Source organism: Pieris brassicae, chromosome 3 (genome assembly GCF_905147105.1).
Source record: "Pieris brassicae chromosome 3, ilPieBrab1.1, whole genome shotgun sequence".
Lineage (NCBI taxonomy): Eukaryota > Metazoa > Arthropoda > Insecta > Lepidoptera > Pieridae > Pieris > Pieris brassicae.
Genome location: NC_059667.1, coordinates 1,321,110 through 1,333,698, shown reverse-complemented (window position 1 = coordinate 1,333,698; position 12,589 = coordinate 1,321,110). Strand labels below are relative to the sequence as shown.

Genomic DNA, 12,589 nt, shown 5'->3' with positions numbered 1-12,589 from the left:
GTATCTTGGCTAATCTTGAATAAACTATTTAAAAATCTATGGATTTTTGAATTTCTATAATAATTATTTGTGATCAGTTATAATTGTTTTTTTAATACATAAGAAATTAAAAATAAATGTAAATTACTATGTTTGTATTGTAAGTTTGTATAGTACAGTGTACACATAGTTTGTTTTCTATAGAAAGAAAAAGCTAAATTCTGCGGAGATTTTTGAAATTTGACAAATTTAGATAGATTTAATAAGAATGTATTCACATAACAATAAAATAAAGACTTCTTATGGTCCTGGAGCAAATAATTCAAACAAGCATATATTTATTAATACAGTACGTAACGTAAACCCCAAAAAACTGGATGTTTGGTGAACATCTGGCAATAGTTGTGTCATGACGTTTGACTATGACAACCATATAATATGATTATCGCTATTATTATATATTATTTATATGAAATAAAAAACTGCAATATTTTGAATTTTGAGCGAGGGAAAGGAACTTAAAACCCTAGTCCAAACACCTTATTAGTATTTATTAAGTACTTAGTGTGTACATTATTAATATTATGAAGGGCCGAGTAACTGCTGAACAAAATTTAATTCTTTTAGAATTTTTAAGGGAGCATCCTGGTCTTGCTAAAGGAATAAATAAGGGTGCCAGACGACAAAATATTGACTCAATAGATTTGTGGAGTGAATGTGCTGAAAAACTAAACAGTGTTAAAAATGGTGGGATTAAAGATAAAAAAGGCTGGTCTAAGGTGTAGTACCATTTACTTTTATCTATAATAACTTCTGGAACTCATTACTTTATTACTTTTGTAACTGCTCTTATAAAATATAACAATGAATATATCATTTTCCCCGTAATGCTTATTGCCTAATAATCACAATTGTAAATTAACATCTTTCTCTTTCCAAGCATGAACATTCAGAATCATTTTAATCAGAATTTTAAACATTGTATTGTTTTCAGTATTGGTGTGACTTGAAGTATAGAACAAAACGGAGATACTTAGAGATGAAGGCAGCTAAAGAAAACAATAAGCCACTAGCAGATGATGTTTCACTCACTCCAATTGAAGAAAGTGTTCTTAATGTCATAAGTGATGGTAACATGGATGAAGTTACCATTAAAACAGATCCTTTAGATGTATGTTTACAAAAAATATGATTTACATTATAGAGTATAGAGAGGCTTTTAAAATAAATAAATCCTATATGGACATAATATAGTACAGTCATGACCTATTTAAATTTAAAATAATTTCCTTAAAGTGCCGAATATTTATAGTTGTCAGTTTATTATTATTATTATTGGTGTTTATTTACACTAAATAAGTAAACACATATTAAATTTCTAATCATTCAATATTGCTTATGCTTATTATAGGTATATGACTGCTATGATGAGAGTGCAAGTGATAATGATGATGAAAAAGAAACAAAATTTGATGGTAATATATTTTTATTAAAAACTAATCAGTCTAATTACACTTTTTTAACTAAAGTATGTATCTCCTTCTTGTAGTAGTTACATATAAGTATAAATTATTAATAAATAACTAAAAATATTTCAGTAACACAAGCAAAAAGGCCTCAAAAACGAAGTAATTCAGATGAGAATGAATCAGCAGCGTCAAGTAGTAAAATTCACCGGAATGGATTCCACAAAAGAGATAGTGATGATTCAGGTTCTTATTTCTACCCTAGCCCTATGAAATCCACAAATTTCAGAGCATTATGTACTATATTCAAACATACCACTCATAAAGAATTTTGAATTAGACTTTTGAAGTTATATGTAAAGAAAGTGAAAATTAATCAAGTCAATATTAATTATTATACTAAAAGATGTATACCATTGCTTGTTAGTAGAATTAAGAAAATATTATCAATTTAATTATTCATTACAGATCTGGATGATGCTTCAAAGTTTTTAAATATGGAGGAAAAGAAGTTAGAATGTACACAAAACATTAACAACAGTTTGCAAACAATTTCAGTGCAATTAAAAAAATTAACGGACGTCATGAGTGATATTCGGGATGGGATGGGATTAAAAAAAAAAGAAAAATAAACTAAAATCAAAAAAGGTTGTTCTCCACGGCGGGGAATCGAACCCCGGTCTCCCGCGTGACAGGCGGGGATACTGACCACTATACTACCGAGGATTGTGATTGTGGTGTCGAATTTAGCAAATAGATCGTTTATATTACAAATTTTATCTGTATATTATGTTGTTCTTTATGAGGCTATTTAATTTAAATAAAAAAATACATTTAACCCGTTAACAACTGATAGTGTTTTATTAATTGCTTAGTTTTTAAAGTATCACATAGATACAAGAGGGTATCTACGAATGCGTAGTTGATTGTGGACTTGTTTAGATACTATGTAATAGGTCAATAATAGATAATAGGTTAACCAGGGCTAATGCGTCACAATACTAGCTAATAGCAAATATATTTGGTTATAGCAAACATATTATACGTCCTCATAAGCTATGAACATGTTAGGAAATTTAATCAAATATTATAATTTAATGCAATGTCATGGCATTTTAAGTAACTTCTACGTGTAAATTACGTTTTTACAAAAGTTTCAATTTTTAGACGTCAAAACCTCAAGTGGGGCGAATGCGTCTTTCAGTAGTATTATTTGTTTGGAAGAGCTATTCACAATTTAATTAGAGATACTTTATAAAAGTACTAGTAATCTAGCTTATTATCTTGTAAGCCAAATTCTGCACAAAGTTTAGGATTTTTAGGATAATTAAGACGTTGAGCAAAAATATTCGGGGCTATGGCGTCGAATTTTCCTTGTTTCTTGTAGATGCGTTCGCCCCAACCAAGATTCCAGGGGTGCCATTTTTTTTTCTAATCACAACTTAAAATTATACACCATTTATTAGAATAAAAGTCTGACTGCATTTTGCCCTTACAATTACAAGTGTTATGATTAGTTATGATCATTACATAACTATATAGTGTAACGAAAACCAGCAAGATCTTTTAGTTAATTCAATTTAAGGCTTTTTTTCTATGTGACATATGTTACTAACACTTATAATATTGATAGTTATCAATAAATCATTCTTCTTTAACAATACATAAAAATCAACACTGTTTTCTTAAGATTAAGTAAATTAGGTAATCACGTTGTCCTATGTATAAAACATTACTGAATATTGTGATTTTTAAAATTTTCGTCAAATGTATATTAGGCTTCTGAAGAAAAATTGCAATATCATCATAATGTTCAACTTCTGATATATCCTCCGCGTCTGGGTAGTGAGAATACATAAACCTACTTGTTCTTTATTTTTCTCAAAAATTACACGTTATTTTCACTAACAGCAATAATATTCCCCACGTAATACTTCACTGACTTATTTGTTATAAAACGCACTAGATTTTTTTACAATAGTAAAGTTTCGAAAGAAATATTTTCTGAAGCAGACAAAATTCGATCTTCAATAATCTTGATCTTCTTAGTGCTCGGTGTGTTTGTGTCGTTTAAGTTATTAAATCCCAATCCTTGATTTTACAAAGGCAATTCGGAAGTCACTGCAAACAGAGTTAGTTGAGGCTTTGAAGTTTCATTACTTTCAATATATACTGTATTGTTTTCATTCAGTGTGATCTGTGTATCCTCTTTAGGTTCCCGGCTGTTGTTTGCCTTGTGGAGTACTATTTGCAATCTCAGAGCTTTCTAAGGAGGAATTTCTTTTCTGGATGTTTTAAATTGTTTAAATCTTTTTATCGACTCAGGGTCAAATGTTTCTTCTGGAGCAGCGTTTCTGTTAGATGGGTGATATGCCTCCTTTTCTTCCCATTCCGCCAAGCCATTCCGTATAATATTGGGATTCAGTTCACGCCACACTTCTCCAATAATGTGACTAAATTCATGTTTCGACAACTTTTTACCTACATTGCCATTGTACAAGTTCGTCTCAACTATTTTTCAATGATTTGAAAACAGATAAATCTTACGGTTGGTTGCAGTAAATGGCTTCCATGTGATGGTAACTTTATAATCGTCACTCCGCGATTTGTGCTGCTTCTAAAATTTTCAATTGGATGTGAGTAGAATGACCGTCAAAAATTAATAATGCTTGCGGATCCTCGCTTAAATGCGGCAGCACAGTATTGAGCATACATTTCAAATACTTCAGAATCTATCCAACCATTTGGCGTAGCAGCCAAAGATGTATTCATGTAACCTAGTTCCGACATCCATTGGTCCCATGTATTTTTTCCTCTATTGATAATTAATGGTGGAAATTTATCACCAACGGCGCTGGCAGTGAACAAGATCGTGACGTTATCTTTGCCAGAAGATGCGATAGTTCTTGTACTGGCAAATCCACGGCGCCAACAACTTTTCATTTATCAGGGTAATTTCCAAAACTTGACTCGTCCAGCTTCCAAACTTTTTCTGGTCTTCTTTTTGAACCCAGTTCATTCAAAACATGTCATGAATCAGAAAGAGAATGCGGAGCGTCAGCTTGAAAATGATTCAGATGCTCCGCCAGTAAGGAAACGAAGACCAGGGCAGCGACGCCGTATTTTCGCACGTCTCCCCTAGTTAAGATTTTGAAGATTTGTGCGTGAGAGGAGTCATGATAGTATTTGCGTTTGGCGGGGATATGGATAGGGCTCAGCTGTTACCTGCCTCCGCCCTTTGGTGAGCTGAATTCATCCGTCAGGTTTTAGTGGGTTTATTAAGTAGAGTCCCACATAATCCCTGCTGGTGTAAATACCGTAGGGATATGCGTTAAGACCTTTCCCAAAAAACCTTTCTTTTTATTGTAAGTAGCGATTGTGATCCGGTTAGGTTGAAGCAAGAAATGTGTACCTTCTTTCATTCATTTTACAAATCATGGTGTTTTAATTAATTTGAATTGGGTTAAAGATTATGCGCGACCACATTTTTGTTACGTACACCACTTCGGAGTGATGAAAATATTTACAACCAAATTTGGAGCTGTTTTAAGGATTCGACAAATTTAACGTTAATTTATTAGGATGCCGTGGATTTTTCGTAAGGCACTAATAAAAAAGATTGGAGTATGCCAAAGTTTAGGCTATGGAACGTTCTATTCTTCGGCTGAAACTTAAAGACAAGGCTTAAAACGGTGCAATACAAAGCCTTACATAACAGCTGGTCTCATTGCGCGTGTTTGTGATGACAGATGGGTTAAAAAGAGCCTTACATGGAATGTCCCAGTGTGAAGAAAAAAAAGAGGACCCACCCTACCTAGGAAGATAGGAAGGATTAGAATGTAGGTTAGTTATAGTGAGGGTAAGAAACAAGTGGAAGAATTTGGAGAAGGCTTTCACTCCGTTGGAGCTCGAGTACTATTGTTGAAAATCAACACAACAACATCAAATAAAGGTTTTTTGAAAAAAATGAATATTGTGGCCATGAAAATTATTTTGGACAATTAATCTTGATTGTTTCTGAGTCAGCTCCTTCAGCTGAAATTTAATGGAATTTTCCCTTTCCTTCCTAGATATACGATAATGTTTTTATAATTTATTATTTAGAATTTATAAATTATGGGAACAGTTTGAATTTGATACTAAAGATCAAAAAGTTCAAGGTACAGTACATATTCATTCATTATCTACACAGTAAGTTATGTCTTCGTAGTGGGTGAACACGTGTCATACAGTAAAACATGAAATTAATAATTATTTTCTTTATTTTCTCAAGGTAAGTTAAAAGAACTAATACTGTTCATGTGTCTTAATATTTGAAAACTACACGAGTTTTTTTACAAACCAATTAAAAATCAGATCAAAGTTTTACAGACAAACTTATTAGTTATTTGAAATTAGGTTTAACTATAAGTAAATATGGTCTACGTTATGTTATGTAATTTCATTAAATGTTCTTAATAAAGACACTTAACTTATTATAACTTTCAGTGCGTACGCTAAAGTTCTTCTAAGCAATGCCATAATTGAACTTAACATTACGTCTAAGATAGACTTGCCAACTTATAAACCACCAGTGGACACTAATATAGAACCAACATGCGATAGTGCTAACGACGTAGGTGGCATGCTGGATTGTCCGGAAGCTAAAATACTAGATAATGGAACTGCGCTAATTCTAACGCCTTACATAAAAACGGAACAAATCGCAGAAGCAAGAAAACTGAGTAAAGTTGACCCAAAACTTTTTGCAGGCGTTAATAGTTATTCGGGTTTTATTACTGTGGATGAAAAGTATGATTCACACTCGTTTTTCTGGTATTTTCCCGTGGAAAGAAAACCAGTCAATGAAACTCCGTTAATTATTTGGCTTCAAGGTGGACCTGGTGTCTCTAGTCTTGTGGGACTGTTTGAAGAGATGGGACCCCTAAGAGTCAGCAAATTGGGGGCAATTAAACGTATGTATTCGTCAGTCAAACAAAAACTTCTTCCTGTATTATTTTTGATATATAATAATCGTAATCTAGAGTAAAACATTTTTTACTGTATGATCTGCAGATCTGCAATACTAATTATAAGCTCCTGTATGTATATATTAATTACATTACGTTATATGTTAAACATATATGTATTTTAGTCTGTAGTTTATATATGATATGGGCGTTCTTGCAAGGCGGCATCGCCTTGAAAGCGAGAAAGCTTTAAGGCATAGGCGGGAGCGGCGATATCTCGTGATGCCAATACCAGCGAACATAAAAAAAACATATAACTCAGCCTCCAGGTCCTGCAAACGGGAAATCACTAAGGCAAAGTTAGAGCACATCGTCAGATTTGGCGAGAGATTGGCCCAATTCTCTTCGGGGAAGCGAGCCTTCTCTCGCCAAAGCTGTACAAGGGAATTTTTGTGATCTATCCATTCCACCACTGCACAGAGAGGATGACTCGCTCGCCCATACCGCGAAGGAGAAGGCAGACCTCTTGGGCTGTCTCGTTATGTCCAACTCGACTTTGGATGACCAAGGAAGATCACCACCGATGATTTCGCGGTGTGATTTTTCGATTCCGGAAATCACATTCCGGCAACGTGCTGTTCGCAAAGCACTGTCTTCCTTGGACATTCATAAGTCGAGCGGGCCGGATGGCATCCCTCCAATTGTGCTGCGTACTTTTACTCCTGAGTTGACTTTGGTCCTGACGCGCCTTTCCCGGTACATGTACTCGGCACTGTCCCGAAGTGCTGGAAGACCGCTTCGATTTATCCGATCCCTAAAAAAGGCGATCGCTCTGATCCGTCCAACTATCGCCCAATAGCTATAACCTCCTTGTTCTCCAAAATAATATAATCCATTATTAATGGCCAGCTCTTGAGGTATCTAGAGGGCCACCAGCTGATTAGCGATTATCAGTATGGCTTTCGTCGTGGTCGTTCGGCTGGCGACCTTACACATAGATGGGTAGAGGCAATTGAGTCCAAGGGGGAGGCGCTTGTGGTTAGTTTGGACATAGCGAAAGCCTTCGATCGGGTGTGGCACAAAGCACTGCTCTCGAAGCTCAAGCCTATGAGCTTCCCGAAAAAGTATGCAACTGGATCTCCAGTTTTCTGGCCGATCGGAGCATCAAGGTCGTCGTCGACGGAGCATGTTCCGACCTTAAACCCGTGAATGCTGGAGTTCCACAAGGCTGTGTTCTATTCCCGCCCTGTTTCTTCTGCATATCAATGATATGTTGCAACTGAGCAACATTCATTCCTATGTGGATGACAGCACTGGGGATACTCTTTACACTGGCCGGGCAGGTATTTCTCGGGCAGTTGTCGATAAGTACCGGAACAAACTTATGTCTGAAGTCAAAACTCTACTACGTGGAGTATCGGACTGGGGTAGACTAAAACTAGTCCAATTTAACCCCAAGAAGACACAAGTTTGCGCGTTTTCCGCGAAAAAAGCACCCTTTGTCGCTACTCCTCTTTTCGAAAACACTCTTCTCAAAGCCAGCATCGGAATACTTGGCGTTGACATATCGAACGACGTTCAGTTTCGCGGTCATTTGGAGGGAAAGGCTAAATTAGCCTCCAAAAAGCTTGGTGTGCTTAGCAAGGCGAGACGGTACTTCACTCCGGGCCACCGCTTGCAACTCTATAAAGCGCAAATACGGCCCCACATGGAATACTGTTCTCACCTCTGGGCGGCGGCTCCCCAGTACCAGCTCCTTCCACTTGACCGTATCCAACGAAGAGCGGTTCGAATCGTCGATGACCAATCCCTCTCCGACCGGCTCGATCTTTTGGCGTTGCGTAGATATTATATTTTCCATATAATTTGTCAGTTAGCAACCGTCATTGTTTTTAGAGGTGTATCTAATTTATTATATAAAATACAAAAACAAGGACATAAGAGCTGGACTGGCTGAGCTGGCTCCCCAGTGCCATCTCCTTCCGCTTAGCCCTATTCGGACCGCATGGTCGCCGACCAGTCACTTTCCGAGCGGCTTAATCGCCGTTGCATAGAGATGTGGGATCTCTCAGCATCTTCTACCGCATTTACCATGGAGAGTGGTCACAGGTGTTGTTCGGATTAATACCTGCAGCTGAGTTTCATCATCGGACGTCGAGGCAGAATACAAAATTCCACCTCATCACCTCGACGTCCGACGTTCGACGACGACAAAAATGTTGTTTTTAAGGAATAAGGTACATTTTAAGTGTGTGTTGTGGTTGTAACTGGCCCTTGGCTCAGCATTATGCTGCCGGAGCAGACGTGACCGTAGCCTTCGTTCTGCCAAGGACCACAACAGTTAGTATGCACCCAAAAAACAAAAATAATATAATAATAATAATATTAGAAAAAATACTAGTAAAAATTACAGTGTACGTAAACAATTGTGTATTTGGTATTCTTAGGTAACCCGTTTACATGGACCCGAAACCACTCAATATTATTTATTGATAATCCCATTGGATGTGGATATAGTTTCACAAACCACAAGGATGGCTATGCCGAAAATATGACGACGGTAAGTGTCATTTTTAATTAGTTTTCTCATAATCAGAACGGAGTTTTCAATAATTTATGGTACAGGAGCCAGGCATGTCACCTTAGAGTGAATCATAATAGTTAAATTCTAGCTATTGTCTATCAGTCTAGTAAGGTCGTAGTAATTTTCTCGAATGTTTTGAATGTATAAAGAACCCTATAACGCATTGAAATTCGTACGCACTTTTGCGTTTTGCTTAGTATGTAGGTATACACACTTTTTGGTTTACCATGATGAAAGTTGGGGTTCAACTGCAAGCTTTAACCAGTAGTGGCTAGGTTCTAGGTAAACATTGCCTATTTTTCAGTACTCAAAACATTTACTGACCACTGTGACGCAGTTTTTACAAGTTTTTCCCGAATTGCGATCAGCACCATTGTATGTAGCTGGTGAATCGTATGCTGGCAAATATGTCCCTGCGTTGGGTGTGGAACTACACAGAGCGAGAAGGGATGGATTGCTAGATGTAAATTTACAGGTAAATCAATTTTTTTATTGTTTTGTAACGACAGGAATTTTTTAATGTTTTCTGATTTAATACAAAATATGTACTAGTACGTAAAATATTTTGCTCTTCGTGGTAAGCGCGATGTTTTCTGTTTCTCTTCCTATCCATTTGCTAAGGACCTATCATTAATAAGTTTACTAGAGTGTTTTACTATTTATGCATTGATAAACAAACCATACAACTAAATACAAGGAACTGATCTACCTACCTCACTACGAAATCAACAAATGAAACCAGCTCGCGTTCGATTGTGAGTCCTCATGTTGCCAGTGGTCCATGTCCAGAATGTTTTAAAATAAATTTTTCATAAATTCTCCGGAGAAGCCACTCGCCTTAATTACTCAGACCTCAGATTTTAAATTTCTCCTGTAGAACCAAGATTCGAATATTAATTTTATATCTCTGTATAGATTAATAAAATTTGTTTTGAAAGGCGTTTTTACTTCCGGATACATTACTGAAATGAAGGATTTATATTTCAGGGCTTCCTCATAGGTAATGCATATGTTGACCCATCTATGATGAGAAACGTGAACCGTCTTTTCTATTACATGGGTGCATTGGACGAAGAACAGATGAAAACCATGGAACCACATATAAAAGCCTTCCAAGCAGATATCGATGCAAATGACAATGTCGCTGCTAAAAGTGTAAGTATAGTATTTATCAGTCTTTACAATTACAATAGGTTAAAAATATAGTATCAGCTCCTTCCACTTGATCCTATTTAACGAACTTCTAACGCATTTACCATTAAAAGTGTTCATGGAAGTTCTTCGGAGCTTAATCATCGGACGTCAAGGCAGAATTGAAAGTTTACACATTTTAAGGCAGTTTTTGCCACGCACTATGTGGAACCAGCTCTGTCACTATAGTATTTCTGAACCATTTCGACTTAGGGATCTTAAAGATAGGAGCGTATCGAATGAGTGTCCAACTAGCTTTTGGTATAAATCTTGTCTCGTCAAATGCAATACGTTTTTGACATACGGAGGTAAGTAAAAGTTCGCGATTCAATCATCGCTATGTTAGACGGTAGCGTACGTAATATTGTTCGTCAAATTTTGCTTGAAACATTAACCAAGCTTAACGCCTGATCTGCCTTCCTTTACATTTCATTAAATCAATTTTCTAAGAAAAAGTATTTTCGGTGAATGCTTATAAGATGTTTTTTTCAGAAATGGATGAGAATTGTAACAGTTTTATTGATTCTAACGCATCAAAAACAAGCGTACAATTATCTCCAAGACCAATCAACGCTTGGAGAATTTGCACAAGTTTTAAAGTCTTCGGAAATAAAAAAGGCAATCCATGTAGGAGATATAAAATATAGCTTCATGAATATGACAGTTAACATCAAATTGGTGCCTGACTTTTTGAGCAGTTCACAGAATTTGTTTGAAGAACTTTTGGATAATGATTACAGGGTTTTGTCGTATTGGTAAGTATTGAATTAAGGAAAGTTTTATTAGTTTTTAACTTGTCAATGAAACATTCATGATAACTTAATTACTGGACATTCGAGTCACGCTTATCAAAAGTGTTAATTAGACAATAAAAATATTTCCTCCATTTTATTAATAAATATTGAATATTTTATCTTTACCATCAGAGCCAGATTTAAGGGAGGGCTACAGACCCTGGGGCCTCACAATAGAGGGGCCCTCACAGTAGACTTCGGAGAATAAATGTTTTAAATTCCTACTAATTGTATTAGTATTTTGATATATATTTGTTAAATACTATTCACAACACAAACTCAAATCTTGGTCACAATTAATTATTGAGTAAACAACTCCACTAGATTTATTTTTCATCAGTCCGTGACCTCAAAATTCAGCCCTGTTTACTATAGTGTATAGATATTTAGTAGTATTGTGAACAAAGTTTTTGATTATAGCGGCCACTTAGATCAACTTCTACCGTGCATATCGTCAGCTGAAAACCACCGTACATGGCAATGGAGAGGAAAACAACAATTCATAGAATCCCAAAGACATTCATTTATCTACAACAAGAAACTTGCAGGGTATGTTAAGCTTAGTCCACTCTGCTAGGTTTTGTTAGATGGCCACTTAGCGCTTTGATTTGCTAACCTGTTACTAACAAATATAAATAAAACAACATTTGTGTTTGTAAATTAAATATTTAATTTAAAATATTTAAAAACAAGGCATTTGAATTTTAATAACTTCTTCGGAGTTCAATATTAGAGTTTGCTTATCTTGCCGAAGCCGCGCACAAATTATTCGAAGAGGTCGATTGAGTATTAGGGTGTGCAACTGTTTAATCGGTTGCCATCTAAAGTTCGCAATATTGGCGTGTTTGACAGATTCAAGGGGGCATTAAAAATGCATGTCAAAGTGAATGTAGTTAACTAAAATTGGGACGTGAAACTTGCTCATAATATTTTTTATTAGTTTCTCGTGTAAATAAAATATAATTTTGTAATGAGAAATAGAGTTCTTTAAACAATACTCTAATTTATTTTTGTTGCATCCATTTTTTATATCCGCAGGTGGATCAAAAGTGGGGGCAATCTGACCGAGGCGGTAGTACGTGGAGCTGGGCATATGGTACCCACAGACCAACCAGGGAGGGCCCAACACCTCGTCACCAACTGGATATACAACCGACCAATTGCGAGAGAAACTACAGTTTCAGAACAACAATACTTAAATTCATTTTTCAAAAATATATGAAAAACCTTCAAATATTTGTGAAATGTATGTTTTTATGTTTCCAGTGTCTTTATCTATAAATAAAGAGCATTTGTTTATATAAATATATACAACTAGTTACGCTATAAGTTCATGACATCATTTTTCTTTGTCTGTTTCATAAATGTGTTTTTATTGTAGCCAGGCCTCTACTAGAGTGACAGCTTAATAATATATGCTTTTTAATAGACTAACTATGACTACAACATTAGCTAGAACAATACCTCAAATAGAACAGTAACAATAAAAGTTTGTGCTAAAGTTATAACGTTTTCTTTCTGCTCATTGTATATGTATCGCTGGAATAGCTTTAAGAGCCTGAAAAGTACCACTTTTTTATCTGTGGTTATACAACCATATATGTCGTATATACGAGCTACGACAAT

At 35.7% G+C, this 12,589-nt stretch overlaps 2 protein-coding genes and 1 non-coding gene across 3 annotated transcripts; 2 read left to right on the top strand and 1 right to left on the bottom strand.

Moving 5' to 3' along the window:
• Window positions 1-436: 436 nt before the first annotated feature.
• LOC123707753 lies at window positions 437-2,077 on the top strand. Its single transcript, XM_045658087.1, has 6 exons — window positions 437-543; window positions 617-758; window positions 974-1,150; window positions 1,391-1,454; window positions 1,578-1,691; window positions 1,914-2,077. The coding sequence occupies exons 3-6, from the start codon at window positions 1,019-1,021 to the stop codon at window positions 2,075-2,077; spliced, it is 474 nt and encodes a 157-aa protein (XP_045514043.1). The 5' UTR covers window positions 437-543; window positions 617-758; window positions 974-1,018.
• A 22-nt stretch (window positions 2,078-2,099) lies between these two features.
• Trnad-guc lies at window positions 2,100-2,171 on the bottom strand. The gene has a single exon. It is a non-coding gene; the product is annotated as a tRNA-Asp (tRNA).
• Window positions 2,172-5,622: 3,451 nt separating this feature from the next.
• Window positions 5,623-12,464, top strand: LOC123707697 (venom serine carboxypeptidase-like). The gene is made up of 8 exons (XM_045657977.1): window positions 5,623-5,718; window positions 5,934-6,400; window positions 8,842-8,954; window positions 9,283-9,453; window positions 9,966-10,133; window positions 10,662-10,924; window positions 11,384-11,512; window positions 12,002-12,464. The coding sequence occupies exons 1-8, from the start codon at window positions 5,684-5,686 to the stop codon at window positions 12,183-12,185; spliced, it is 1,530 nt and encodes a 509-aa protein (XP_045513933.1). The 5' UTR covers window positions 5,623-5,683; the 3' UTR covers window positions 12,186-12,464.
• Window positions 12,465-12,589: the final 125 nt, after the last annotated feature.

What these genes read in the sequence shown, in the direction of transcription:
- LOC123707753 (XM_045658087.1), top strand. Translation starts at nt 1,019, where the DNA reads ATGAAGGCAGCTAAAGAAAACAATAAGCCACTAGCAGATGATGTTTCA. An exon ending in TTAAAACAGATCCTTTAGAT is followed by an intron (nt 1,151 to 1,390) that starts GTATGTTTACAA and finishes TGCTTATTATAG; the next exon opens with GTATATGACTGCTATGATGA. An exon ending in AAAAGAAACAAAATTTGATG is followed by an intron (nt 1,455 to 1,577) that starts GTAATATATTTT and finishes AAAATATTTCAG; the next exon opens with TAACACAAGCAAAAAGGCCT.
- LOC123707697 (XM_045657977.1), top strand. Translation starts at nt 5,684, where the DNA reads ATGAAATTAATAATTATTTTCTTTATTTTCTCAAG. An exon ending in CAAATTGGGGGCAATTAAAC is followed by an intron (nt 6,401 to 8,841) that starts GTATGTATTCGT and finishes TGGTATTCTTAG; the next exon opens with GTAACCCGTTTACATGGACC. An exon ending in TACAGGGTTTTGTCGTATTG is followed by an intron (nt 10,925 to 11,383) that starts GTAAGTATTGAA and finishes TTTTGATTATAG; the next exon opens with CGGCCACTTAGATCAACTTC.